General features: G+C 37.2%; 2 protein-coding genes across 6 annotated transcripts; one reads left to right on the forward strand and one right to left on the reverse strand.

The window, feature by feature from the left end:
• Positions 1-5598: 5598 nt before the first annotated feature.
• slc25a14 (solute carrier family 25 member 14) lies at positions 5599-21146 on the reverse strand. 3 transcript variants are annotated; one of them, XM_058758526.1, is made up of 9 exons: positions 20967-21146; positions 20303-20398; positions 19437-19575; positions 17946-18040; positions 11744-11829; positions 10917-11012; positions 10635-10759; positions 10310-10523; positions 5599-8015 (listed from the first exon to the last, which is right to left on the reverse strand). In XM_058758526.1, the coding sequence occupies exons 2-9, from the start codon at positions 20364-20366 to the stop codon at positions 7974-7976; spliced, it is 861 nt and encodes a 286-aa protein (XP_058614509.1). In that variant the 5' UTR covers positions 20367-20398; positions 20967-21146; the 3' UTR covers positions 5599-7973. The 3 variants fall into 3 exon arrangements, with proteins under 3 accessions (XP_058614509.1, XP_058614510.1, XP_058614508.1); XM_058758527.1 differs by having other exon boundaries at positions 20991-21135; XM_058758525.1 differs by lacking the exon at positions 20967-21146 and having other exon boundaries at positions 20303-20559.
• On the forward strand, positions 20621-25897 carry LOC131529022 (glucose-dependent insulinotropic receptor). Of its 3 annotated transcripts, XM_058758524.1 has the most exons (3): positions 20655-20881; positions 22926-23560; positions 23716-25897. In XM_058758524.1, the coding sequence occupies exon 3, from the start codon at positions 24399-24401 to the stop codon at positions 25488-25490; it is 1092 nt and encodes a 363-aa protein (XP_058614507.1). In that variant the 5' UTR covers positions 20655-20881; positions 22926-23560; positions 23716-24398; the 3' UTR covers positions 25491-25897. The 3 variants fall into 3 exon arrangements, with proteins under 3 accessions (XP_058614505.1, XP_058614507.1, XP_058614506.1); XM_058758522.1 differs by having other exon boundaries at positions 20621-20684; positions 22926-25897; XM_058758523.1 differs by lacking the exon at positions 20655-20881 and adding an exon at positions 21180-21240 and having other exon boundaries at positions 22926-25897.
• Positions 25898-27249: the final 1352 nt, after the last annotated feature.

Consider the following 27249-nt stretch of genomic DNA (forward strand, 5'->3'; position numbering starts at 1 on the left):
TGCACTATCAAAATGAACTAGATAAATGCTGCGTCCGAATATGATTGTTGAACAAACATACAAATGACTAATTATTCTCCATTTCCGTGTTCTGCGCTCGCGGTTGGACAGTACCATTACCGCCGGGCAGGGTGCGGGAGGGGGGACGGCACGCACAGCTTTCAGACACAATATTCTTCATTTCTTTATATTTCTGCGTTTGAGGCAGCTTCTATCGCGTTATTTTAACAACAGCTGTCAAGTAAAGAGCGTATTATTGTAACATGAGTGTGAATGAATGCACGCAGGTGGATTTCCTTCACTCTCGCATAAAACGCTTTCATCTCTGTTCTTGCTCTAGAATTATCTTATCTCCTGTATTTAATGTTGTAAGATATCGACCAAGCAAGGCATCTCCGATGAAAATTGTAAATAAATTAAGGATTCTTTATTAGTTATTATTTTAAGTATTTTTTTTAATTATTTAGTCAATTATATATGAAGTGCTATCTGAATTTTCTTCTAAAATGAGCATTTTCTCAGGCTCCTATGTTTATGTTCAGTTATTTCACTTTAATGACAATGAAAAGAAGCTGTACCTGAGAAAATGCTCTCATTTTAGAAGAAAATTTCAGATAGCACTTAGAGGCTTTTTGCATCTGAACCCTTCATATATAATTGACTAAATAAAATAATAAAATAAAAAAAAAAAAAACTTAAAATAATAACTAATAGGCTACTAACTAATAAATAATGAATCCTTAATTTATTTACAATTTTCATCGGAGATGCCTTGCTTGGTCGATATCTTACAACATTAAATACAGGAGATAAGATAATTCATATTCGACGCAGCATTTATCTAGTTCATTTTGATAGTGCAAATTGAACAAAGCACTGCAAAGCCTTACACGGAGTTTCCTATTGTGAGAGAAAGTCAGAGTTGTGAGATATAAACTCGCAATTGCGAGAAAAAAGTCAGAATTCTGAGATAAAAAGTCGCAATTGCGTAGTTTATATCTCAGAATTGCGGTTTATATCTCAGAATTGCGAGTTTATATCTCAGAATTCTGAGAAAAAGTCAGAATTGCGGTTTATATCTCAGAATTCTGAGAAAAAGTCAGAATTAGTTTATATCTCAGAATTGCGAGTTTATATCTCAGAATTGCGACTTTATATCTCAGAATTCTGAGAAAAAAGTCAGAATTGCGGTTTATATCTCAGAATTGCGAGTTTATATCTCAGAATTGCGACTTTATATCTCAGAATTCTGAGAAAAAAAGTCAGAATTGCGAGTTTATATCTCAGAATTGCGAGTTTATATCTCAGAATTGCGACTTTATATCTCAGAATTCTGAGAAAAAAAGTTAGAATTGCGAGTTTATATCTCAGAATTGCGAGTTTATATCTCAGAATTGCGACTTTATATCTCAGAATTCTGAGAAAAAAAAGTCAGAATTGCGAGTTTATATCTCACAATTCTGAGAAAAGAAGTCAGAATTCTGAGAAAAAAAGTCAGAATTCTGAGATAAAAAGTCGCAATAACCTTTTTTATTGTTTTATTCAGTGGCGGAAACGGGCTTCCATAGTATTAAAACCTGACGATGAGTTATCTATTCTACCTAGATAACATTTCTGGTCAACGTTGGCAACTTGGGCGCAACTACACATTTGCAGGAGACATTGAAGATCATTGTTGGCGCTCCCATTCTATCCTCTAATACTAACTCTCACAGAACTTTCTGCAAGTTAACTTAAATTCTGTAATTATTAAATTATATCGGGATGGTAATTTACTCACACATTCTGTTGTTTGTCAAATCATGTTTGACTGCACTTTACAAGACATAACTTGCTCGTCTGCATTAGCAGATTGTGCCAAAAGTAACTAGCTAGGGATTCAAATTGATCAGGGGTAAAGATGTGCGACCCCCTCCCCCATTTTCCATGGGCTACCACAAAAACAAAACAACACATGTAATATTGCTCACTTTCTAGTTTCTAGTTCTGGCGGCATGTATTTATTTATTTATTTTTCTCTCAAATGTATTCATATTTTTCACTTTAAAGAAGATATGCATTTTTTCCCTTAATTTTTATTCATGAAGATAATTCATCGAAAATACGCCAAGTTTAAGTGGAAGATTTCTGCCACCTAAAAACAAACACTTTTAATATGAAAATGACCACTATAATAATGGCTGCATAGGATTACTCATTGGCTCATCTGCCATTCCCACTCCTTAATATAGCTCTTTTCACTTGTTTTACTTTTGGATTTATATTTAGACATTTAAAAATCACTGTTGTAACAAAAATCACTATTGAAACATTTCAAAGTTCAGCACTGTTTTGTACTGAAGTGTGAAGTAGCAAGAATTTTTAAAAACTCAAATCTCATTGAATTACATGAATTTACACAAATTATCTATTTTGAATTTGAAACAATGAAATGTGAATATTTTGCATCCCTGTTAACAATCTCATGTGTTTCTCTCAAATAGAGTGGGGAAAATAATTACTTGATCCCCTGTTGATTTTGTAAGTTTGCCCACTTAAAAATAAAAGAAGGGTTTATCATTTTTATGGTAGGTTTATTTTAACTGATAGAGATTATCAAACAAAAAATCCAGAAAAAAGCAGCATACAAATGTAAAAAAAAAAAAAGATTTACATTTTTAGTAAGTCAAATAAGTATTTGATCCCCAACCAGCTGGAATTTTGGCTCCCACAGATTGGTTATGTGCACATGTGGAACACAGATTAGTCCTGTCACTTTAAGAAGTTACTCCTAATTTCCAGTAGCCCCTCACCGCAGAACAAAGATCCAAGGGGGCAGGGTTGGATCCACATCCAGGGGGTGGAGATTGGTAGGTTTAGGGGTGGAGATGGGTAAGTTTAGGGGTGGGGATGGGGATGGGTGGGTTTAGGGATCAGGGGGTGGAGATGGGTAGGTTTAGGTAAATGTAAGGTGGGAGGAGTTGGATCTAGATCCAACCACACCCCCTGGATCTTGTGTTCTGCAGTGAACACTAAACCTACCCATCTCCACCCCTAAACCTACCAGTCTCCACCCCCTGGATGTGGCTCTAGATCCAACCACACCCCCTGGATCTTGTGTTCTGCAGTGAGGACATCTCCTAATTTCAGCTCGCTGTGTGTATAAAAGACTCCTGTCCATAGAATCTGTATCTTCCATTCCAACCTCTCCACTACCAAGGGCTAGACCAAAGAGCTGTCAAATGACATCAGGGACAAGTTTGTAGACTTGAACAAGGCTGGAATGGGCTACAAAACCATCAGCAAGAAGCTTGGTGAAAAGGAGACAACTGTTGGTTCAATTATTTGGAAATGGAAGAAATACAAAACAACCATCAATCGGCCTTGGTCTGGAGCTCCGTGCAAGATCTTGCCTCATGGGGTAAGGATGATCATGAGAAAAGCGAGGGATCAGCCCCGAACTACATGGGAGGAGCTTGTTAATGATCTCAAGGCAGTTGGGACCACAATCACCAAACACACTACCCCGCAATGGATTGAAATCCTACAGTGCCCGCAAAGTCCCTCTGCTCAAGAAGTCACATGTACAATGAACATCTAAATGATTCAGAGAAGGCTTGGGAGAATGTGCTGTGGTCAGATGAGGCCAAAATTGAGCTCTTTGTCATCAGCTCGACTCGACGTGTTTGGAGGAAGACAAATGCTGACTATCACCCTAAGAACACCATCCCAACGGTCAAGCACGGAGGTGGAAACATTATGCTTTGGGGCTGTTTTTCTGCTAAGGGTACAGGACAACAACAAGGCATATGGATGGGGCCATGTACTGTAAAATCTTGAATGAGAACCTCAGCCAGAACACTGAAGATGGGTCATGGATGGGTCTTCCAGCATGACAGTGACCCGAAACATACCGCCAAGGCAACAAAGGAGTGGCTCAAGCAGAAGCACATTAAGATCATGGAGTGGCCTTGCCAGGTTCCAGACCTTGATCTTATGGAAAATCTGTGGAGGCAGCTGAAACTTCGAGTTTCCAAGAGACAGCTAAGAAACCTTAATGATTTACAGAGGATCTGTAAAGAGGAGTGGTCCAAAATCCCTCCTGAGACGTGTGCAAACTTGGTGACCAGCTACAAGAAATGTCTGACTTCTGTGCTTGCCAACAAGGGTTTCTGCACCAAGTACTAAGTCATGTTTTGCTTGGGGATCAAATACTTATTTGATTTACTAAAATGTAAATCTTTTTTTAACATTTGTATGCTGCTTTTTTCTGCATTTTTTGTTTGATATTCTGTCTCTATCAGTTAAAATAAACCTACCATAAAAATTATAAACCCTTCTTTTTTTTTAAGTGGGCAAACTTACAAAATCAGCAGGGGATCAAATAATTATTTTCCCCACTGTAAATCGAACATTCATTCACAAACATATCACAACTTTTTGTTTTATTTTTTGATGGGTTAAGTTTAGCAATCTGTTTCTCACTTGGACTTGCTGTCCTTATTTTGTTGCATTATTTTTCCAATTTCCCTTTGTTTTTGTTTTTTACACACATGACTTTGTGTGACAGTAATGTCGAAGGGAGAGCAGTTGTGTTCTCACTTGCTAATAATTTTTGAACTAATTTCAATTTCTAAACAAAAGTTAAATACAGCTGAGTCCTTTCATTATTTATTTTTAACAAAAATAATCTTAATGACGATTTTTACAGAATGATTTTGGGAGAATGTGGCCTTTATGCACTGCATATATCATAAGATAATAAAGGAATACCACATCAAATGTCCAAATATCTGTGGTACCATGGTGTCAAGTCCCACAAATCATGATACACTATTTTTGGTAATATTAACTCTCCTAATATTCCTGTTCTACAGATTATACACTGGTTAAATGTGATTTAAACTCACCAAGTCATATAACTCTGATCAGATTTAAGATATGGGAGCCGTATTCACAAAGCATCTTAAGGTTAAAAGTAGCTTCTAACTTGCCAACTTAGGATAAACTCTTAAAAATAATGTCAGTCCTATTTTAAGGACTTATACATTTTTGCTCTAAGAGTATTTCACAAAGCATTTTAGTGCTAAAATCAGATCCTAATCCTGTGAAACCTTAGGGGTAGTCAAGAGGTCTCCTAAGCCACTAATATAGCAACATGATAGGCCTACCTTGTTTTACACTATTTCTATGATTAAATCACTGAGAGACCTATCCCCTATCAGTCGGTCACTGCGGGCATATTTGTTGGTATCATCCATAGCAATGAGGTCAACCCCACTCTTTTCTCTTAGCTTAAGATTTCTCTCCATTCCTCTGCAGCTTTGTGAACAGCTTTTAAGAGGAAACTCTTAAGAACTTCTACTGCTATTTATGAGAACTCTGAGAAAATGTTTTGTGAATACAGGAGCAGGTTAAACACTTAACATGGAAGTGCATTGTTTCTTCTATTTCCTGATTGCAGAATGATGATATATTATCATATGAATCACTTTTTTAATCAAATGCCTGTAACCTAAAAGCCTAAACCTGTGTGCATATAAAAAAAGTTAAATACAAGAATCGTATGATGTTGTTGAAAGAGTCATACCATTGTTTGCTTCTACGCCTTAATGGAGCTAAAAGGGACCTATAACAAACAACTTTCAGTGAACATTGTTTTTATTGTCAGGGTGCACAGTTACATTAGACAAAGCAAAACAAACCAAACCATCCACAAAAGAAAAAAGCATTCTTGATACAATTCATTGTCTATTCAAGCAACAGGTTATAATAAATAATATTTCTGTTCACCAAAGACACTTAACCAAAAGAGTTGATTATAAAGAAATTGGCAATTTCAAGCAATTTTATATAATGTATCAATGGTTTTGCTGCATGTTGGGAAATAAAATAAACTAAAAGCTTTGCTGAGGATGAAAGTTACTACATGATATAATATTTACTATTGAATACCTGATTACCAAATTAGTGTGTGTGTGTGTGTGTATATATATACACCCCTTTTTATTCTGCACATTTTCATTATCTTATTTATCAAATGAATCTGGGTAATACATTCTATAATTTCCCTCATGTACAATGTCCTGATTTCCATTATACACACAAATGAACAAATTTAAAAGTACCTCTACACGAAAGAACATTTCATATAATAAAAATGTAAATAACAGAAATTCAACTAAAAAAAAAAAAAAGAAAATTTGCAAAGAAAAAAAAAACTGAGGAACAAAACAAAAAGGTAAGAACACTGGAACATGTGTTAATGTGGTTCTTGGTCTTTGCACATAATGAAATAAGCATTTTCCAAAGTTATTTAGAGAGGAATACATCATGCACCATGCTGTAGTCACTAAGTTCGGGAAAAAATTGGAAGCAAGTATAACAAACATGAAAACCCCCGGATAACCCAGGCATTACACATACATTAAATCCTTTAAACTTGTCCCCTTAAAGTCATATGAAGAATATTGTCCATATAACTTAAGCAAGAATGTTTGCTTAGAAGTTTACAGTACAGTTTGATTTGCATTTTAAAGGATATGAACAATATAGACAGTAAATTATAGCAGAAGTTCAACACTTCTTGTTTGGCTAGCACACCAAGAGGCATAAAACAACCAGGCAAAGGCATAAATATAAAAGCAGGAAGTGGTAAGGCTTGAAATATGATGACATACAACAATAAATATGTAACAGTACTTTCCCAATAATAACAATAATAATGTGTCACTTTTTAAAAACCAGCAACATCAGTGCAGTTCTGGTTTATTACATGTACACTTTGGCAAAGAGGCAAGCACTCAAAAATGCTACTGACACCCTTTCCCACAAAATCTGGTTTAAAATTAACAAACAAACAAAAAACTATATATGCTAGTATTTTATTCTATCGTACAGTAGCAGTATTTACACACTTTGACGGCTGCCAAAATATTTGACATTTTACATGTGCTTCTCGGAACACAAGCACACACACGCTACATACACACATGCAAATGTACATGGCAATAAAGACGTCACTGCAAAAAAAAAAAAAGAAAAGGAAAATAAAAGCTTGTGCAATGTCACAAGCGCTTAAAATTCTGTGCATATTCAAGCATAAACTTCTCACCCATTTCCATGGAGCTTTACAGAGGTCCTTGATATAATATGGGATAAAAAGCTCTTTGCGCACATTGGGCCTTAAGAAACAAGCGTAACAGAATTTTTGTGCAATGCTGAATTAAATGCGACAACTTGTGCAAAAACAGACTTAAGCTACACTGAAATTTGCTCGTGTTTTATGAATGCCCATTGAGCTCAAAGACACAGGATATGAGGCCACATCACTCCTTACTAGTTCCTTTGGTATTAATTTGGGCTGTCTAGAAGTTTGCAGCATGGGCAATTTCCATCATATCTGCAGTCTACAGATGAAGCAAAATACATTCTTATCACTGAAGCCGTGTTTGTATGTGAGCATTTTAAATTACAAGGACAATACCTAATTTGGAGTGCGTGGGCCTCAAATATTCCTGCTTATATGCACCAACTGCATTCAGTTCTACACTAAACTATTGCTTTACATCCCCCACATGGCGGATGTGTTTTTAGTAACTAAGCACTATGCTATAATGCCAAACTCTCAAGCCAGTGTGGAGAAACTATGCCTGGTGGCTTCCAGTTTTCACTATAGCCCTTTACCTCAAATATTCACCAGCGTGGCTTCTAGCTCACCAAGCATATATTACGAAAACACCACTGGGCCAGTGAACATGGCGCTGTTGGACGAGATAGCTGCCAGGAGTGAAAAATAAAGCATTTAGGTGCAAAAACAAGTGTGTTTAAATAGGTCAAGTATGTACAATGCAAATGAGAACAAAATAACAAACAAAATGTTCTTAAATTAAAATACTTATAGGTGTGTGGTGGAGAAGGGATGGTATATGCTGAAGGACAGAAGCCCCAGACGCACACACAAGCACATATACACAGATCAGTGAAGACAATCTCTACAATGGAAGCTTCTTCAGCTGCTCAAAGGTGATGAAGAACTGAAACTCAAGTCAAGGATCACAAGAAGTCTTATAGTCATATGGCGCTTTTCCACTGTATGGTATGGTACGGCACGGCACGACTCACTTTTGGGGGGTTTTCTACTGGGTACAGTACCTGGTACTTTTTTTTAGTACCACCTCGGCTGAGGTTCCAAGCGACCCGTACCGTTACCAAAATGTGACGTGTAAACCCTGCTGATAATTGATTGGCCGGAGAGAAGTCACTTCCTGCATCATTGAACTTGTGACACGATACACCAGACCCGTCAGATTTAAATCAGCACAGCCAGTGAAAGATCGAATGCAACTTTTTTTTTTTTAACGGATGCAACTGTTTTGATTGAGTGCACCTTTTTTAACAACTTGTTTCGTGGTCTGTTGAGGAAGGACAGACGTTCCTCTCGTTGATAGCCGAGGAGTGGATCCAGCGAGAGCTTGATGGGGCGATGTGTATAATCCCACCTACTCTAAAGCAGCACTAAACTGCAGTGGAAAACCGAGCCGTACCACGCAGCGGAAAAGTGCCAATAGTCAAGTCTATATAGTCAATTCATTCATCCAACAGATGTGCGCACAGAAATATTATGCTTATGTCACAATATGAATTATGTTTTGCCTCAAGTGAAGTTTTTGTGCAGTGGCACTCATAAATCATATTTTCCTTAGTTGAAAATGAATGTACTGTACTTGTACTGAATGTGTTGGGGCTGCACACAAAAAAAAAAGATATAATTTGGCCAGTGTATTTTGATTCATAAACAAATGACTCATTTGATTTAAATTGAAAGAAAACAAAATCATACAACATGTCTCTTATTAGCCGATTCTTTTAATAAATAGTTAAAAAAAGATAACCATTTGAATCAGTCTGGCGAATCCTTTAGCGAACAGATCAGAGTGATTGAGTCATGATCAGACTCACTTTCTGAACTGCACTGCAATTTTCATTATTTTTTTTGACTGTCTGTATTCAATGTGTGCCATCATTAAAAGCACACATTTGACAGGTTGTTGGTTATAAATGAATTAATATTCTTATAAATAGTATCCTTGCAAAGTATTTGGACACCTAAAGGGGAATTTACTGCTGGCAAAATGAGCTTTTAACAAAACTTTTTTAAAGCCGTTTTCTACTGCCACATTAACAAATGAACGTGACAGTTTGACAACCAGAGTGCGTCCAAGACTTTTTGAGGTCAACTTGAAAAATATAATTTGCTTAATATTTTCTAAATCTAACAAAAAAAACATTTTAATTAAAGTAAAGGGCACTTGTAATAATATAATACTTACTATATTCTAAAGTAATAGTTGACCTAAAAATGAAAAATTGTTGCAAATGTACTCACTATCAGGCCATCCAAGATGTAGATGAGTTTGCTTCTTCATCCAAACAGATTTTGAGAATTTAGCGTTATATCGCTTGCTCACCATTGGATCCTCTGCAGTGAATGTGTGCCATCAGAATGGGAGTTCAAACAGTTGGGTGCCTGAATTTAATTAAGCATCACAATCCACACAACTCCAGTCGATCACAATGTCGAAGCAAAAAGCTGCATGTTTGTAAGAAACAAATCAATCATTAAAGCATTTGAACTTTTTTTATTGTTTTGTACTGTTCTCTGAGGTCCACTTATAATGTTAACAAGATTTTTACATAAAAAAAAACAACAACTTCAAAATAATAGGCTATCGTCCATCCCCTGTTCTCCTCTATAATTTTTTAGAACTGTTTTGGCTTGTAAACAGTGCTTGATTTGAGATAACATGGATGTATTTCAGCTTCTCAAGATACTAATTGATGGACTGGAATCATGTGGATTACTTGTGAAATACTGTGATGTTTGATTTTTTATCAGACTCATTCAGACAGCACTCATTCACTTCAAAGGATCCATTGGTGAGCAAGTGATGTGATGATAAAATCAGAGATATGTAGCATTAAATAACTTTTCATTTTTGGATGAACTATTCTTTGAATACCAAACACACTTACACAACACATTTTTGCGGCTTAAGTGGCCAAACACATTTTGGAGCCACTCTCTATGCATGTATATAAAACAGCCAACAATCAGAGGCAATTGTGTGTTGTCCATTAAAAGGGGACAGCAAATGGAGTACTAACTTGTGTTGTAAAGAAAATGTCTAATGGCTTTGGTGAAAATTACAGTCAAACTTCATATTGTAATATGCTGACCTCTAGTGGTTGGACTATGCAAACACTACAAAACCAAGGATCAAAATACGAATATTAAGTCAAAACAATATATTTTGTTGCTAAAGGATACAATTATGTTCCAGGGCCCCAGACGCAGCCAGTTGGGCCAGAAGCCTTTATAGAGAGCAAAAAACCCTTCGTTTTTCCAGGTCTGCATGAGTCCGTCCAGGGTGCCCTTGTACAGAGGGTTACCTGCGAGCACACGTTGATTCATCATACGTGTCCTCACCACATCCACTGGGTTGGAGGCCAAAGCACCTGCCAGACCACACGTGAAACTGGAACTAAATAAACAGAAGAAACAATATGGATCACGTTCCTCAAAGTCAAAGTTTGTGCCTCATAAATAAATTGAATTTTGAATTGACACGGCAAGTACTGGTAGCGATGCTCACATGAAATGAGTGAACACCGTGTCTCCCATAAGGCCTGAATGAATCAAATGCTTCTTAGTGATGTCATAAACTGGCAACTCTACACCCACCACGATGGCCGCCCTCTGTGCAGTAGGAATTACACCCTGAAAGCAATGAAGACGTCACAGTTTTAATGCAAAACCTAGAAATGTGTTACACTTAAAAAGCAGGAATGCTACTGAGTAATTCAAACAACTGATGGCCACAGATTTTAAAATCTCACCACCGATGTGAAAGATGAGACATAATGAAAGCACTCACCCTCCACAGGCCTCGCGTGCCTTCTGTCTGGTAAATGTTCATGAAATTAGACATCATGCTTCCCTGTAACAGGCTGCCTTGAGCCTGCATGCGAATCTGAAAAAGCAGAGGCAAATAACAGGACATAAGATAAAACAAACTCAGTGGGATCAGTGTTGTAACTAAAAGTGAGGTTAAAGCTAAGGCCAGAAACATGCTTACTAAAGCTTGGTCATTAACTTCTTACTACGCAAAATGTGTTAGCATGTAATTCATAACCGTAATCATGTTCGCTACTGGCCAAATGCTGTGGCTGCGTTTGTGTACTTGCATAAAGCATGATTATGTCGAAATTAAAAAACACCAATCACAAGATTTATGTCTGAATATATGGACAAAACTTTATATAAAATAGCGGACTATACATTGGACTGGCTAATTCTAGCATACAGGGCATTACAGTAATAAAGCTTGGTTGAAATTAATGCATGAAAGTCTCCAAGTCATTAAAAATAAGCATTTTTTTAAGTTAAGCTGCAGAAAACTGTCTCTCAGAATTTGTCAAATTTTAATTCAAAATCCAAAATAACAGGTTACTTTATTTAAGAATTATCTTAGCCACGAGTCTAAGATCGTCTTAGCCTGCTTTCTAGATAATTACTTAACTGCTAAAACCTAATAGATATATAATGTAACCTAAAATCATTAATAAACTCAAACCGGGAAAAAAACAAACAAAAAAAAAACAACAACATTATATGCACAGTTATATTAAAATGTTTGGAATTATTTATGCTAACATTTGTAGTGATTGGTTTTAAAGGAGATGAAGATTTGATTTTACTTACCTTAAGCACATCAGTTGGATTTGCCAAAGAGGATGACAAAACTCCAGACACCACACCACAAAACACATTAATTACCATGGTCTCATCTGAAAAAAATTAATAAATATATACATTAGAGCAGCCATTTGATTCAGAATGTCCTTCAATACGTTTCATTAAAAAAAAAAGCCACAGAAGAACAGTTTAACAATTCAATAATATTACAAAGAGAGTAAAGAAGGAAAAAGATAGACAAGATAAATCAAACGCAGATTTATCTAATTTAAAAATCACCTAAAAAGCCCTATTTTTGTAAAAGCTCTTTAAGTAAGGTCTTGTGCCACTATTTTAAGATGTTAGATTAGAGAGATTAGAGATTAGAGTTCAGTGTGATGACAGTAGAAAAATAAAATGCTGATCAAATTTTGATCGATAGACTAATTCCTTAATCAATGTGACCAACAGTTTGGCAGCAGAACAGGCATTAGTACCCCCACACTAGCAGGCAAAGCTAAGCCTGTATCAAAATAAGCATTTGACACAAAGTGGCAACATCCTTGGAAAAGCATGCAGAGTGAAAGCAACAGAAATTGGCCAGAAGAGCCTAAATACAGCCTGTTCATTCAATACAATAAAAAGCCACTGTTGGCCTAGCTGTGGCCATTCTTAGATTCAAGTAATACAGATACTGTTTGCAGAGAAGAGAAGATTTTGTACCATGTCAGATGGAAATCTGCTGGCGCCAGCACCAGATAAGGTAATGCTAGAGACGTGTCTGTCTGCCGCTTCAGCACCTTTTGTTTGGACCGCACATTAGTGATGGTGGTTACACCTTGTTTTGTAGTTCAGTATTGGTAGAGATGGGGTTTGTGGCGCAATGGTAGAAAATTGAGCTAAATGCTAAATTTAAGTCTCAAAAAAATAAAAAAATAAATCATAAATATTCCTTAAACATTTGTGATGTAAATCCCACTGTGTATTACACCATTCACTTAGTCAAAAGGCACCAGCTAAAGTAACAGCCACAGGTGAGAAAACAGAATAAAAGTTCCAATGAGGTTTGTTACTGCGTGTCAATCAGACACATTTGAGCTTCTGTTTACAATATTCAATCTCTGCTCAGATCAATGTTTATATGTGAATAAAATCCTAAATTAAATTTGTTTATCCTTTAAAGCAATCGCATTTCTTTGCATGACTATTAACCCTGTAAAACCTAACATATGGAATGTGTTTTTTGCAGAGTATCATAATTGATAAGGATTTTAATGAGCCGAAATATGACCAATAAGTATGATGAAATTCTGATAGTTTGTTATGCAAATCAATGAGATCTTTATACAACCCAAATTCCGGAAAGGTTGGGAAGTTATTTAAATTGAAATAAAATGAAAACTAAAAGACTTTTTAAATCACATGAGCCAATATTTTATTCACAATAGAACATAGATAAATCTTTTAACGGAGAAATTTTACACTTTTATCCACTAAATGAGCTCATTTCAAATTTGATGCCTGCTACAGTTCTCAAAAAAAGTTGGCACTGGGGCAACAAAGAGCTGAAAAAGCAAGAACTTTTGAAAAGATTCAGCTGGGAGAACATCTAGCAACTAATTAAGTTAATTGACATCAGGTCTGTAACATAAAAGGGATGTCTTATGCCGAGTTCACACTGCATAATTTTAGCATCATGTTTTGATACAGGTTTTGATAAAATCGCCAACAAATGCCCGAAACCGGAGGCAAATCGGACAATCACGCAGTGTGAATTATTAAAGACGCGATCTGAGGGAATCGCCGACACGTCGCCGACGCCTGTGAAATATTTGACATGATAAATATCTGGAGCTGTCGACGATTCACAATCACGCTGTGTGCAATGTTTTCTGATTGAAAACTACATCACGATGACCTTCAGCCAATGAGAGACAAAGATACAGGGCAGAGGGAAGTTCGGTGAGGAGTTACAGACCATATCAGTATTTTAATATGTACAATTATATCATACAGAAACAAGCACAAACGCTTGACCAGCCGCAACATCAGCATAACAGTTACTGCAAAATTATTATTTACCACTCTTTGCAGAACACAATCCCTGCATCTCCCTCCTGCATAATCTGTTTTTCTTTTTGTAGCTGGAAATCAGCGCACAGACAATTTGCGGGCTATATTTTTTTAATACTTCCAGTCTCACTCGAGAACAATGGGCTGATGCATGCAGGTTCTCGCGTTATTTCCTTATCACTTCTCGCGTGTGTTTTGTTGTGAAACGTAGTTTGCGGATCAGACAGAGTTGTCGGCGATTCCTCCTATTGTGAAATCGTGCAATGTGAAAGCCCCTGTCGCCGATCCATCGTGCAATGTGAACACAGCAGCGCAACTCAATGCTACCCCAGACAGTCACGCAGTGTGAAAACAACAGCGATCCGACGAGTTTGAAAATCGTGCAGTGTGAACTCGGCATTAGAGAGGCAGAGTCTCTCAGAAGTAAAGATGGGCAGAGGCTCTCCAATCTGTGAAAGAGTGCATAAAAGATTGTGGAATACTTTAAAAACAACATCCCTCAACGTCAAATTGCAAAGGCTTTGCAAATATCATCTACAGTGCATAACATCATCAAAAGATTCAGAGAAACTGGAGAAATCTCTATGCGTAAGGGACAAGGCCGAATACCTTTGTTGGATGCCGAGGTCTTCAGGCCCTCAGACGACACTGCATCACTCATCGGCATGATTCTGTCATTGACATTACTAAATGGGCCCAGGAATACTTCCAGAAACCACTGTCAGTAAACAATCCGCCGTGCCATCTGCAGATGCCAACAAAAGCTCTATCATGCAAAAAGGAAGCCATATGTGAACATGGTCCAGAAGCGCCGTCGTGTCCTGTGGGCCAAGGCTCATTTAAAATGTACTGTTTCAAAGTGGAAAAGTGTCCTATGGTCAGACGAGCACAAATTTGACATTCTTGTTGGAAATCACGGACACCGTGTCCTCTGGGCTAAAGAGGAGGGAGACCTTCCAGTGTGTCATCAGCGTTCAGTTCAAAAGCCAGCATCTATGATGGTATGGGGGTGCATAAGGTACGGGCAGCTTGCATGTTTTGGATGGCACTATGAATGCTGAAAGGTATATAAAGGTTTTAGAGCAACATATGCTCCCCTCCAGACGACGTCTATTTCAGCAGGACAATGCAAAACCACATACTGCAGCTATTACAACAGCATGGCTTTGTAGTAGAAGAGTCCGGGTGCTGAATTTGTCTGTCTGCAGTCCAGATCTTTCACCTATAGAGAACATTTGGCTCATCATTAAATGAAAAATACTTCAAAGATGACCATGAACTCTTCAGCAGCTGGAAACCTTTATCAGGCAAGAATGGGACCAAATTCCAGCACCAAAACTCCAGAAACTCATAACCTCGATGCCCAGACGTCTTCAAACTGTTTTGAAAAGAAGAGGAGATTCTACACCATGGTAAACATGCCCCCGTCCCGACTATTTTGAGACCTGTAGCAGGCATCAAATTTGAAATGACCTCATTTTGTGCATAAAATTTAAACATTTTGTTATGTTATCTATGTTCTATTGTGAATAAAATATTGGCTCTAGGGTTGTTCCGATTCCGATACTAGTATCGTAAATTCTACCGATACCACAAAAAATTCTGGCATCGGTATCGGCGAGTACTTGAACCCATGTACCGATCCGATACCATTTTTAAACAAGACCTATAGTTATGCTCGCTAGCTTTGCTTAACACTGCAAATCAGAAATCAATTCTTCTTCTCTGCTCAGAATGCAAACACAGGAAGTTGTGCAGTGTTGCCATAAGCAACCACTATTTAGAGCAGCGAAGAAGAAATACAAACGTGCTAGTACATTGCCAGTAAATCACTCGCATATGCGACTAAATCTTCACCCTGGGCGACTAAATAGTGTATAATATTAGCCACTGGCTAATAAATGCTCCGATTTTACTCGTCAGTGTGTGAGTTGGAGGCTATGTATAAGTTTAGCACAGATATATTGTGACTCTCTGAACACTCTGACTGAGCGCTTGAGAGTTTCACTCTCCGTCAAGCGATCTGTGCTATTTTTCAGATCATCAGATGGATGCGCACCTGTATTTGACGTACGATAAGCTCTAGTGTGAAGTGCACGACTCGCCGTCGCTTTGCTTTTTTCCTCACATGCAAAGAGAGAGAGAGAGAGAGAGAGTCTTACATGTAGCGCGTCAATTCTGCATGGTATGTAAACGATATTCTTTGTTGTATTATCCTGTCAAAATAACGGAGTTCCTTTGGAATTCTTCAGCTTTTAAGAACTGCCAGGTTCTCCGGTAGTAGGCGGAGCTAATGTGCAAATGACAATCTCATTAGCTGGCGCTCACCTTTTATTGTCCCTGGTTTGATTTCAGCAAATCAGTTCAAGCAAACGCAGACAACCTGATTAATATTCATGAATCCAGCAGCTCGTTAATCCTTAGTGCGCTTTATGTTGTTCTTAGTAGAATTCATAGTATGATTATTATCTTATCAGTATTATTGATAGTTTCCCCCCCATTTTTTACAGTTCAGTTAAAATGACTAATATGCATTCATACATGGTTACCAAGTTTTAATTTAATTGCTAAAGTTATATCATTAAATAAGACTTGATTATCATAATACATTTATAATGCTTGACTGACTGATGTTGAGTGTACTTTTAGATATTTAAATATGTGCCATTTTCCAAACATTGTATATTATATTTTTTTTGTTTACTCGCCAGACTATCTATCTATCTATATATCTATCTATCTATCTATGGTGAAGCACACCATAAAATAATTGTATCAATTCATACAGATCTAGTAGTACATACAGCTGTATAACCAGATACACACCCAGGTATCGGATCAGTACTCGGTATCGGCCGATACCCTGAGCCTAGGTATCGGAATCGGTATCGGGAAGGGAAAAAGGGTATCGGAACATCTCTAATTGGCTCATGTGATTTGAAAGTCTTTGGGTTTTCATTTTATTCAAATTTTTAAAAAAAACGTCCAGCATTTCCAGAATTCGCGTTGTAACAGTATAGCAGACCACTAACATAAAAAGAACATACATTTTAGTTATCAGTCTACATCACAATAATATCAATAATGTGTCTTAGTAGAGTGATATTTAAATGCTTAGTTTTATGATCATTAAATTCTGGTCTTTTTATTTTGGGGGCAAAACATATAATGCAATACAATGTTGATTATGAGAAGTACAAATAATTATTCCTCAAAAGCCTGATGTATTTAATACATTTTAACAATTATCCATACATTTTTTTTTAGAAGAATCAAACCTAAATTGCTTCAGTTGAGTAAATGTTCATCTTGAAATACTACTAACACAAGAAGTTATTTTTACATTTAAATTATATAAATCTTATATAATTAAGATTTCACAGCAAAAAGACAAGTACCTGAGGGATGTTTATAGAATTACATTCAAACTCAGATCAGCACATAAAGAGAGAGAATTTATTGTTCTCTTGAAAGTTACGGCACAGTGTTAGGTAGCTAATTAAAATGTATTCTTATACGTGGCTGATCTGAAATGCATTCATAGGCAACTCTTAACGATTACTTATGCATATCCACACAAACACTACTTAAGGCAACTAAACGATTTCGGTAGAGTCTGTTAACAGTATTGCCACTCTAATCTAATCTATGCATGGAAATAAAAAAAAAAGTGCTCTCTTCTGACATACTTTTTGCCTCTTTGGGCAGCTTGTTAGATATTGGAATAAAGCAATTGTGACCGGATGTGTGCAACATGTTAACATCATGCATCATGGAGACAATTCACTCCTTATCTCATAGAGCTTCCGTATACAGTCATAAAGTAGGTTATCAATGAAAATATACAGTTTTTTACAGTTTAGACAATTTTTTGGCCATCGAAGAGTCACATCAGAGACATCTGGATGCCAATGTTTGCAAAATCCAAATAAACTGCTCAAATTTCAAGACTGCTAGTGCTACCCCTACAAAACCGGTTGAGCGAGTCAAAAAATGATTTCAACACAATGACTTAGATGGGAGTTAGAGATTTAGTGACATCATTGAAGATATCAACAAGTGGCAAGCATCAGGTTCTATTTTCATAATGCAATGTTCTATGGAAAAGATCTTGTACAACATGAACAGTATCAAAGGATTCATTCCATAAACCCACCTTCTGGATGACTAACAAACAGTTTCTTCAGTGTGTTGTATGTACCGATCTTGATTGTCCCGTAGGAAGCTTGTCGAAGGAGTGCAGGTGAAATTCTGTGAATAAAAAGCGCACAGCTTCAAGGTCAATGCTTTATTTCCATACTGGGGTTAATGAAAATCTAAATAGATTAGTGTTTAAATGACAGTCTAAAATACATCACAAGACCATGCGATGACTAAAAAGCACAATGTAAGGATATAACATAGACCTTGAATGATGGGCCATTGCTCGTTTTTCAGAATAAATCAAAATAGAGAACAGCATCAATATTGCCATTGTTAGTGTCAGAAAACACTAAAGTTTGCACATCAAATGTTTGTCAAAGACAAAATCATGCAAAGCATATATGCAAAGTTTTGCGCAAAAAGGTTCAACAGAAGTAGGACATTTGACCATAGTTGACAAAAGCAGGATTTTTTTTTTGTGTGTGTGTGAAAGGAAATATACTTGCTAGGCAACTACAGCACCATCCCACTTCATAATTGAGATTCAGACAAATAGGCTATTCTTCATATTCAATAACTTAACAGTAATATTCACAAAGTTACAGCACTTAAAAAAAAAAAAAGGACAAGATTTTTCTTATTTCTACATTTGGATTTTTCTGAAAAAAGATGGCATCCACCCATGCAAAATGCTGCCCTAATGCCAAAGTGTTGTGATCAGTGGTGAATGAAGTACACCAGCGATCTCCAAACATGCTTCTGGAGAACCAACATCCTGCAAACTTCAGTTCCAATCCTGCTCCTACACCTGCCTGTAATAATCAAGTAACCCTGAAGATCAAATAATCCTGAACCTGCAAGTAACCATGGAGACTTAGCTCTGACCCGATCATTGAAAACGTGGGTTTTTGATTCAGCAACAGCAGAGACTGGATGAGTCCAATACACAAAATAATCATCCTGTGAGACTAGCAAACCGATTCAATAGGTTCATTGAAAAGAATCGTTCACAAATCATATAACAGATTTATTGCAAGACAAGTGAAAAAAGTTCAAATGCTAACAAAATTTCTATTAATAATAATGAATGCATAGACCTAAAAGAAAATGATAGGGAATTACAGAAACTTACTAACTGTAAGCTTCTGGCCAGAAAAATAAGAGATGATGGGTTGAAAAACAAAATGCTCATTGACACATAGATAACACGACTAAGCTAAACTCCAACAACTGCAGTCTGCTCATGCCAAAGCAGTGGGCCAGTTTCACTTGACTCAGCTCCTCTACAGACCCGTGCAGACCATGTGAATTAAATATCATCTATATTTAGAGTTTATTACAGCTATCAGCTGCATTTAAACCACTGCATGGGTTGCAAATATGCCTTTAAAAGGGAACAGAAAGTATACGATAAAACACTGAATGGATAAAAGTAAAACAAAAATGCTACACCACAAATGAAGCATTTGCTGTCACTCAGAATATTCAAATAATCTGCACTCACCCAGAGTACAATGCCCGGATGCCTTCTTCACGGCCAATCCTGAACAAAGCGTGAAACATGCCCCGATATCGGACCTCCATACAGTGCGTCTGCCCTTGAACCTGGAGCCGTGTTTTTGTGAGATCAATGGGAAACGTACCTGCAAGATTTAATAAATCAAATGATCAATGGTGATTTAATAATCAAATCTATAAATATTGTATTAAGCATACTAGTACTTGATCTATCATCAGCTTCAGCTGTAAATGTATATTGTCTCTCTTATCTTTCATCTAATGCCCCACCCCAGACTCTTTCAGTTTTATTGTACGCTGTTTTATTGTATTGAATGTTGCTTTTCATGCTCTGCAATGTTGTGTTGTGTTGAAAAAGATTGTCCTTGCATTAACAATCAAGGCTCATTTCACAGTCCCTCCAATGTGACAAAAAATTTAATTGTGCTTCAAAAAAAAATATATACTGTAAAAGTTGTACAAATCTACATATGACAGTATATTTCAATACAGCAAATAACAGTTATAATAATTAGTAATAATAAAATTTAACAAATAATAATTAAAAATATATACTCATAATGCATATATTTTATTGTTGTCACCTAATGATTATGTATTTTTAAGTGCGTTTAAAAGTAGAAACACGTTTCAATATATTGGACATCTAAACAAAAAACAATTAACGTAAAAATAAAATAAAATAAATAAAAAAAGAGGCAAAATATCTATATTCGCTCTCAAATATTAATATGCATTATGGCACTCCATTTGAGATATTAACATGTATTAAGACATGCTCTATGCAACCTTTAATGACAAAAGTGATTTGTAACAGATGATGATGTAAGAAGAGCAGGTGCACAGCCTCACCGAATTCTGCGACAATTGAGGCCATTCCCCCATAGACAAACGGCTTCCAGTTCAGGTTTGCCATTTCTGTTGCGGCCCCTTCGGCTTGATGGAGTCCTACCAAAAACAGCAGAAACCCAAAATAGGAGCAAATTAGCTGTTTTAATCTCACATTGTACAACATAGCGCTACCCGTCTGTGTTACAGCCAGTCTTGTCAGACGCATAGACAAACGTGCACCGGAATAAGACGAACCGCATTAAAGATTCATTGCAAGCGCCATAGGAAATTTGCGGAAATGCTATTGGTTGTACACGCTGTCAATCATTTTGTAGGCGATGCCGATTAGTTGAAATGATCGGATGCTCCACCTACTTCCGCCGCCAAAGGGGGTTGAGTGACAGTAAGCAGCGACTCGCCTATTTTGATCAAACAGTGTAACATTTAACTTTTAAGGTTTCCGTTCAAAATTAAAAAGAGTAGCGCATAGCCACCAAACGCACGAATATAAATAAGATATGTCTATGCTGTAGACTTAGCATAAAGGATCGCTGTACTTGGTTCCGTATCCGACATCTAAAGCTTGCAACTGTTAGCCAGGTAGAGCAGAACTCCTCACCATTATAAAGTACAAAATTGAGTAATCACGATATTCTAGTAAATATCGCCTCGTGAGCTCACGTACCTGAGTGCTTGGTGCTTCAGTTACCTCTGTTATTTTATTTTGGACTCCATCGTCTCGACCACATGTAGGATTACTATACTTTTCGCAGTCAAACTCCAGGAGCGCATATACGGCATTCAGTTTCCCATCATGTGTCTGTAGCAGGAACTCAACTCACCGCGACCGGAAGTTCCCGCCCGGAAGTTTGAAAGAGACTAGACTCCCCCTCCCCCAAACCCCTCCCCCTCCCCTTTTCAATGTCACCCTGCCCCCTCGAGGGGTAACAATCAGTGAGGTTTGATTTACATTTCCCTCTTTTTTTAAAGAAAATAAATTAATTGTAAAATGTGGGTGATCCTTCGTGTAATGCCCTTTATAAACTCACTGTAATAGGTTATGTTTTCATTTATGCAGTAAATTGTATTGGCTCACCAAAAATAACAACATTCAGAGATCAAACAGTATTTAGTAACTTTATTTCATTTTCATCTTTACACATTTTTATCATTCAGTAGTAGTCAGCAGTCTGATCCTTTCCCATAAAATTCCAAAAAAAAAAAAAAAATGTTTTGTGAAAAACTACAGTTTAAAATATTACAGTAAGTTTTTTTTAAAAACTGTGAACTCTCCAGTCACTGAACTCAATACCTAATATGTAAATGCTGCAAAGATAATGTCTTAGTTATTTCAAAGTCCCTTTTTTCAAGGATATTTATATTTATGATATGTTTAGTATATCTAAAGTATTTAGTTGAACAAAGAGACACTAATATAACAAAAGAATTACCTATTGACTCTGTCTCTGTTTGGTCCGTGTATTTGCTCTGTTTATTCAGATCATGAATTAACTTTTGATATGGCATATCACATGTTGCAATGCAAGCAAGATTTGTCCATCTCTAACAGGACTGTGCTCCTACAAATACACACCAGCATCATTCGCAATGAACACCTCAACCTGCAAAGAGATTGCATAAAGTGTCATTGTAAATCTCTCATGACTTTTTATGCATCTTTATGGGCCATAAATTTGAACACCCAAACTCATTGTAAACAAGATGCACCTTTTAATGATGTTGGGCAATATCTTTTAAAGTTCTCACGCTCAAATGACCACAGTTTTATGTTGGTAATGCTGATCTCGTGATAAGTAGTCTATAGATGATCGTTGTGGTTTCACCTTCCCTCTAGTTTGAGGCAGTTGTGATGTCACAGAGTAGTGCGTAGGAGCCTCATCACACGCTGGTACAGCTGCTGAACAACTGATACCAGATTCCTGCGACACACAAAAGATGTTGGATTGCAAGATGAAGAACTTCATGAGTTACAGTCACTCATTGAGGACTTGTTATATTATAGGGATAAAAAAAGAAAATTGTTGTCATTTACTTGCTCTCAAATTGTTACAATTTGCAAACCTATATGACTTCATCTGAAACCCAAAAGAAGATGTGTTTTTTTTCCTAACAGCTGAAACATTCTTGAAAACTCGTTTGTAATTCTCATTTGTAAGTGGCTTTGGATAAAATTATCAGCTAAATGAATAAATGTAAATGTTCACTTTCATTTATTGACAATTAAGATTAGATGCTTTCATAGTTTCTGTGCCCATTATGGTTTTCTATAAACGCCTTTCATGATAAAATCTGAGACATCATGACCTTGCTCACACCCCTGTTATACAAACAAGAGGATCCGATATCCTGGCAAAAATTGGTATGGTAGCTGGTACGATATATTGGAATTTAGTATAACATATGTCTAAGATCAAAAAGCAAACAATCAAAAAATATAATATATAAATCCCAAATCCAAATGTCCCCTGAACCCTACAGACTAACTTAACAAATACATAAAAATGTAAAAGTACACTAACTACTTGAGTTATAACTTATTTTAAAAAGTTGAACATTTTGAACTTATTTTGATGTGTTAAAAAATGTAAAAACATGTTGTAATGACTTTTTTTTTTTTTTACAGTGAAACTCACTCACCGGGCACCATTTGACACGCAGTTGTTTCTGTCCGGGTGAAGGCAGAAGAGTGATGCCAAGCAGTACGCACAGCACAGCAACATGGAAAGCAGTCTTCGCTTTAAAGACATCTTCTGCCCAGTGCTCTAAACAACCTGAACAATCTGTAGTATTCCTTTCAAAGGGCCCAAGATGTTCCTTATTTAGGCAGCTCAAGGCAAAGACAGGCAGTGGTGTGTAGTTGAGGGGTGGGCAAAGTTCGGCACAAAACACATCCAAGAGCTTTCTGTGGACAGACTGTAGCAGTGGGCACAACAACTGCTGACCAAAATCCACTTTCAATAGCAGTGAACAGTCTAGTAGGGATGAATAACATTGCCACATTGTTGCCCAGCGGGAGTCTGGCTTTATTGTGTAGCACTGTCAGATCTTTCCTCGGTATGGACGACTATGTGCAGATTGTTAAAAAGCAGTTGTGTGGTTTTAAGTCCATTGTACTTGAGGGCTTTGTCTCATTCCCATGACTCCAGAGAGAAGATGAAGAGATTGCTGCATTAACTGATTTGTCTTGGTCCCAAAATATATCAGTATCTGTGCATTGACCCTGACTCCAATGATAAAATGTAAAAGGGTTTGGAAATGGTAAGCGTTTATTCACCCGTGAGCACTTCTGTTTATTTAGAGTTTGTTCATTCATGAGTAATCACAGTCACGCTGTTAGTGTCCACCCACCTCCCATCCCACTCTTTAAACCCAACCCTCTTTTCACATTCATCAGTTTCCTTTCCCCCTTTTAGGTTGTCCAAAGTTAGTAGACCGATTCCATGCTGGTAGAGAAACATCTCAGATTTGCGGACAACAAAACGGACACTGGCACATCACCCCAATTTAAATGGAAGAAATGATTTTTTGCCTTCATCCTAAAGCCAACCAAATCTGAAAGATGCACTAAGAGATGCAAGAATGACTACTCACTTGGAATCCTTCTACTGGACATCATTTCCACAGTTGGAATATGTTCTCTGTTGAATTTATTGGACTTTATCACTGTGATGAGAATGGATTTCATGAGAAAGGAGTTCATCAGCTCTTATCACTTTTTCAGGCAAGGAACAGTCTTAAATTTCTGAGAAGTATCCTGAGAATATTTCTTAATGAAAAGTCAAGGATAAAGATTTCATCAATGGATCAACGTTTTCTTGCACCTCAGAAAGGTTAGGTTGTCATTTCAAAATAATCGCAATTTCATGCGTATAGACGCTTTCAGTAGGAAGTATGCTCTGATGGGACCTGGATGATAGCCAAACAGAACAAGGGGCAGACAAACGAAACTACAGAAGAAGGAAGATGCTTTGTTTTTCTCAATGGGAGAAAAGTAAATCTACATCTTAGTGTCCATTTCTTCCTCTTGAAACCATCAGTATCTTAGTCTGTTTAAACTATTAAAATTATTATCAACTTTGAAAAAATTGATGCAACAATGATCCCTTTGAACGTGACTCAGAAGACATCCTTGGAAACTATGACGAAGAACTACGTAATGACAGCACCCAGTCCAGAGTTCACAACCCCTGCTGTGATAGAAAGAGAAGTAGTGCCCATGGGCTATATTCTAAGTGTGGGATCCATTTTGATCATCTCCACCAACCTTTTAGTCGTTATTGCCCTGGTCCTCCTCATCCGCAAAAGGGGCTGCCAGAGCTGGTGTTTTGTCTTAAACCTATCCATAGCGGACATCCTGGTTGGCGTGGCTATCACTGGCATTGCCACTGATGCTCTTGAAGGAACGACGGCCTCCATGGAGAAGGGCATTTGTTTGTTGCGCATGACCTTTATCATGGCACCCTCTGCAGCCTCCATCTTAACCATGTTCTTGATCTCACTGGACCGCTACTTAGCTATAAAGTTGCCACTGCGCTATTCGCAGTTAATGAATGGTAAGATGATTGCTGGGGCACTGGTTCCCGTCTGGCTCATCTCAGTGACCGTGGGATTTTCACCCAGCGTTTTGAAACCGTTGCAGAAGGAAGGCTATCATAAAGTCTGCACGTTCTTCTCTGTCATAGAGCCAAAGAGCATCATTGTGGTCTTCTGTCTTTTTTTCTTTCCATTACTCTCAGTCTTCATCTATTTTTACATGGACATCCTGAAAATTGCATGCGGCCATCAGAAGCGCATCTGTGCCCAGCAAGCGGGTTCACGCTTTCTGACGTCTAGCCGTTACTGGGGTCACGTAAAAGCCCTGCGCACTGTTGCCGTGCTGATTGGTTGCTTCACGCTCTGCTGGTGCCCCTTTTTTGTGGTCGGGATTGTGCAGGCATCATGTCCAACCTGTGAACTTTATGACTTTTTGGAGAACCATCTCTGGCTGCTGGGACTCTCAAACTCCCTAATAAATCCCCTTGTTTATGCTTGCTGGCAGCGGGAGGTGAGAAACCAGATCTGTGAGATCTTCGCTCATATTAAAGTCGGGTTGTGTTGTGTAAAACACTTTAAAACAGCAGACAGATGCCCCACAGACCACCCGACCGTCACTCAGGCAGTAACGTTTCATGACAAGATAAGATGCTAGCCACCCCGTTAAATTACAGTAGGTCTGTCACAATTCCTGAACAACAATCAGAAAATATTTCCAATAGATAGGATATCGTTTTAAAGTCCACTGACCATGAAACTGTAAAAGGTTTAGAAAAATGCTACATCCCTTAATGGATGCGGAGCCCACAGTATCTGTCCAAATACAACAGATGCCGCTTTATTTGAACACAAAGTTCAAAATATAACCAAAGCACTTATTTCCCATTTCTACTTTTTCCCAGTTGTAAAATATGCGACTGTAATAAATTAAATACTATTTGTGTTGTATCATTGTAGAGGGTTTCTCATCATCACTGTCATCTTGCCCACTGATGGTTATGACAGAGTCCTTTTAATAAGATGACTGTTGATAGGGCAATATTCTCTGTAAAATGGTTTTGTGCAATATTCACTGTGAACAGCACTATATAAATAAATTGTAACAATTCGATTGAAAATGTTTCTCTTCTTATATATCCACCATTGCTGGTAGAATGTTTTTTTTAGACTTATATGAAGTACATATATTTACAAGATAATATTTTAATATTTGCTTTGGTTTTATATATAAATTATACATTTTTACTGTAGAATTAGTAAAGTACAATTAGTAAAATAAAATTATTTAATATTGACCTAAACATTAATATCACGTTTACATAAAAAGTTTACTGTAGCTATTTGTATTCCCATAAAAGGACATTCTCCAGTATATTCTGATTCAAAGACACAACCTAAACACTTAAAAAAGTAATTTAGAAAGGTATTAAAAGAGATGTCTGCTGCCCACATGTGGTTCTGAGAGGAATCCCAACCACTTCCTATCAGCCACTTCTTCAGGTAAATTATTAAATAATCTAATGGTCAATTAGATTGGGAAAAAAAAAAAATACAGGTGCAGCACATTACATCACGCTAAAATCTCATTAAATAAGTGCTGTGTTAAATGTTAAAGCTAAATCTCCAAAAATTGAATACTGTATACTATAGTATATACTGCTAATGCTAATAATAATATACATTTTGAACCACACAAAGATTAATAGCCTAAACTTAATGAGCTTAAAATATAAGAAAAATGTTATATAATACACACACACACACAATCTCCTGCTTTCAGCTCTGCATGGGTTTCAGAATGTGACACTGGACTATAGGGCCTATAAAGCATGAAATTCACCTGCTGTTATCAACAGTGTTTGTGTAGCCTATACAGTTGTTGATAGAGTTTTATCATGTTGATCATGGGACAACAATGGTCTCATAGAGAGAAAGGAGTGTGTGCATGGGGCCAGTCACACCTACCGACCACAAGGAGGTTTTGGAGGTTTGCCTCTTTTATATTCTGTTTGTCCCACCCTAAATCCACCAAAGCTCAGGATGAGCAAGTGGAGCGAAAGAAAAAAAAGCCAATCGTAATAGTGTTTTCATAGACTAAATGAGGTCAGAGTAAAGTGACAAAACATGCAGTGGTAAAACAAACTTCCCTCCTCCAGTACAGCAAGGTAGTGCCCTCCTGATACTCCTGATAGAGTGAGAGCCATGGGAAGCAGGCAGCTGTGCTGGAGATGCTGCTGTTTTGCATGATCACCAGCCTTTTCCCAGATAGCAGCGTTAGCAGTTTGATAGACACTGGTGGCTTCTCAGATGGTGAGATCTTCATTACAACAAAGAAGCACAATTGCAATTCTTAATTTTACAAATAAGAAAAAACAGTGGCTTTATAAAAGATGGTCTCAAGGATAATGTTTTAC

Source organism: Onychostoma macrolepis, chromosome 21, assembly GCF_012432095.1.
Source record: "Onychostoma macrolepis isolate SWU-2019 chromosome 21, ASM1243209v1, whole genome shotgun sequence".
In the NCBI taxonomy this organism is placed as follows: Eukaryota; Metazoa; Chordata; class Actinopteri; order Cypriniformes; family Cyprinidae; genus Onychostoma; species Onychostoma macrolepis.

Excerpts from the sequence above, each read along its gene's own strand:
- LOC131529022 (XM_058758522.1), top strand. The coding sequence starts at position 24,399 with ATGATCCCTTTGAACGTGACTCAGAAGACATCCTTGGAAACTATGACG.
- slc25a14 (XM_058758525.1), bottom strand. The coding sequence starts at position 20,507 with ATGCGTCTGACAAGACTGGCTGTAACACAGACGGGTAGCGCTATGTTG. Across the intron at positions 18,041-19,436 it reads ATCCGGGCATTGTACTCTGG|AATTTCACCTGCACTCCTTC; the intron begins GTGAGTGCAGAT and ends TTTTATTCACAG. Across the intron at positions 11,013-11,743 it reads ATCCAACTGATGTGCTTAAG|ATTCGCATGCAGGCTCAAGG; the intron begins GTAAGTAAAATC and ends CTGCTTTTTCAG.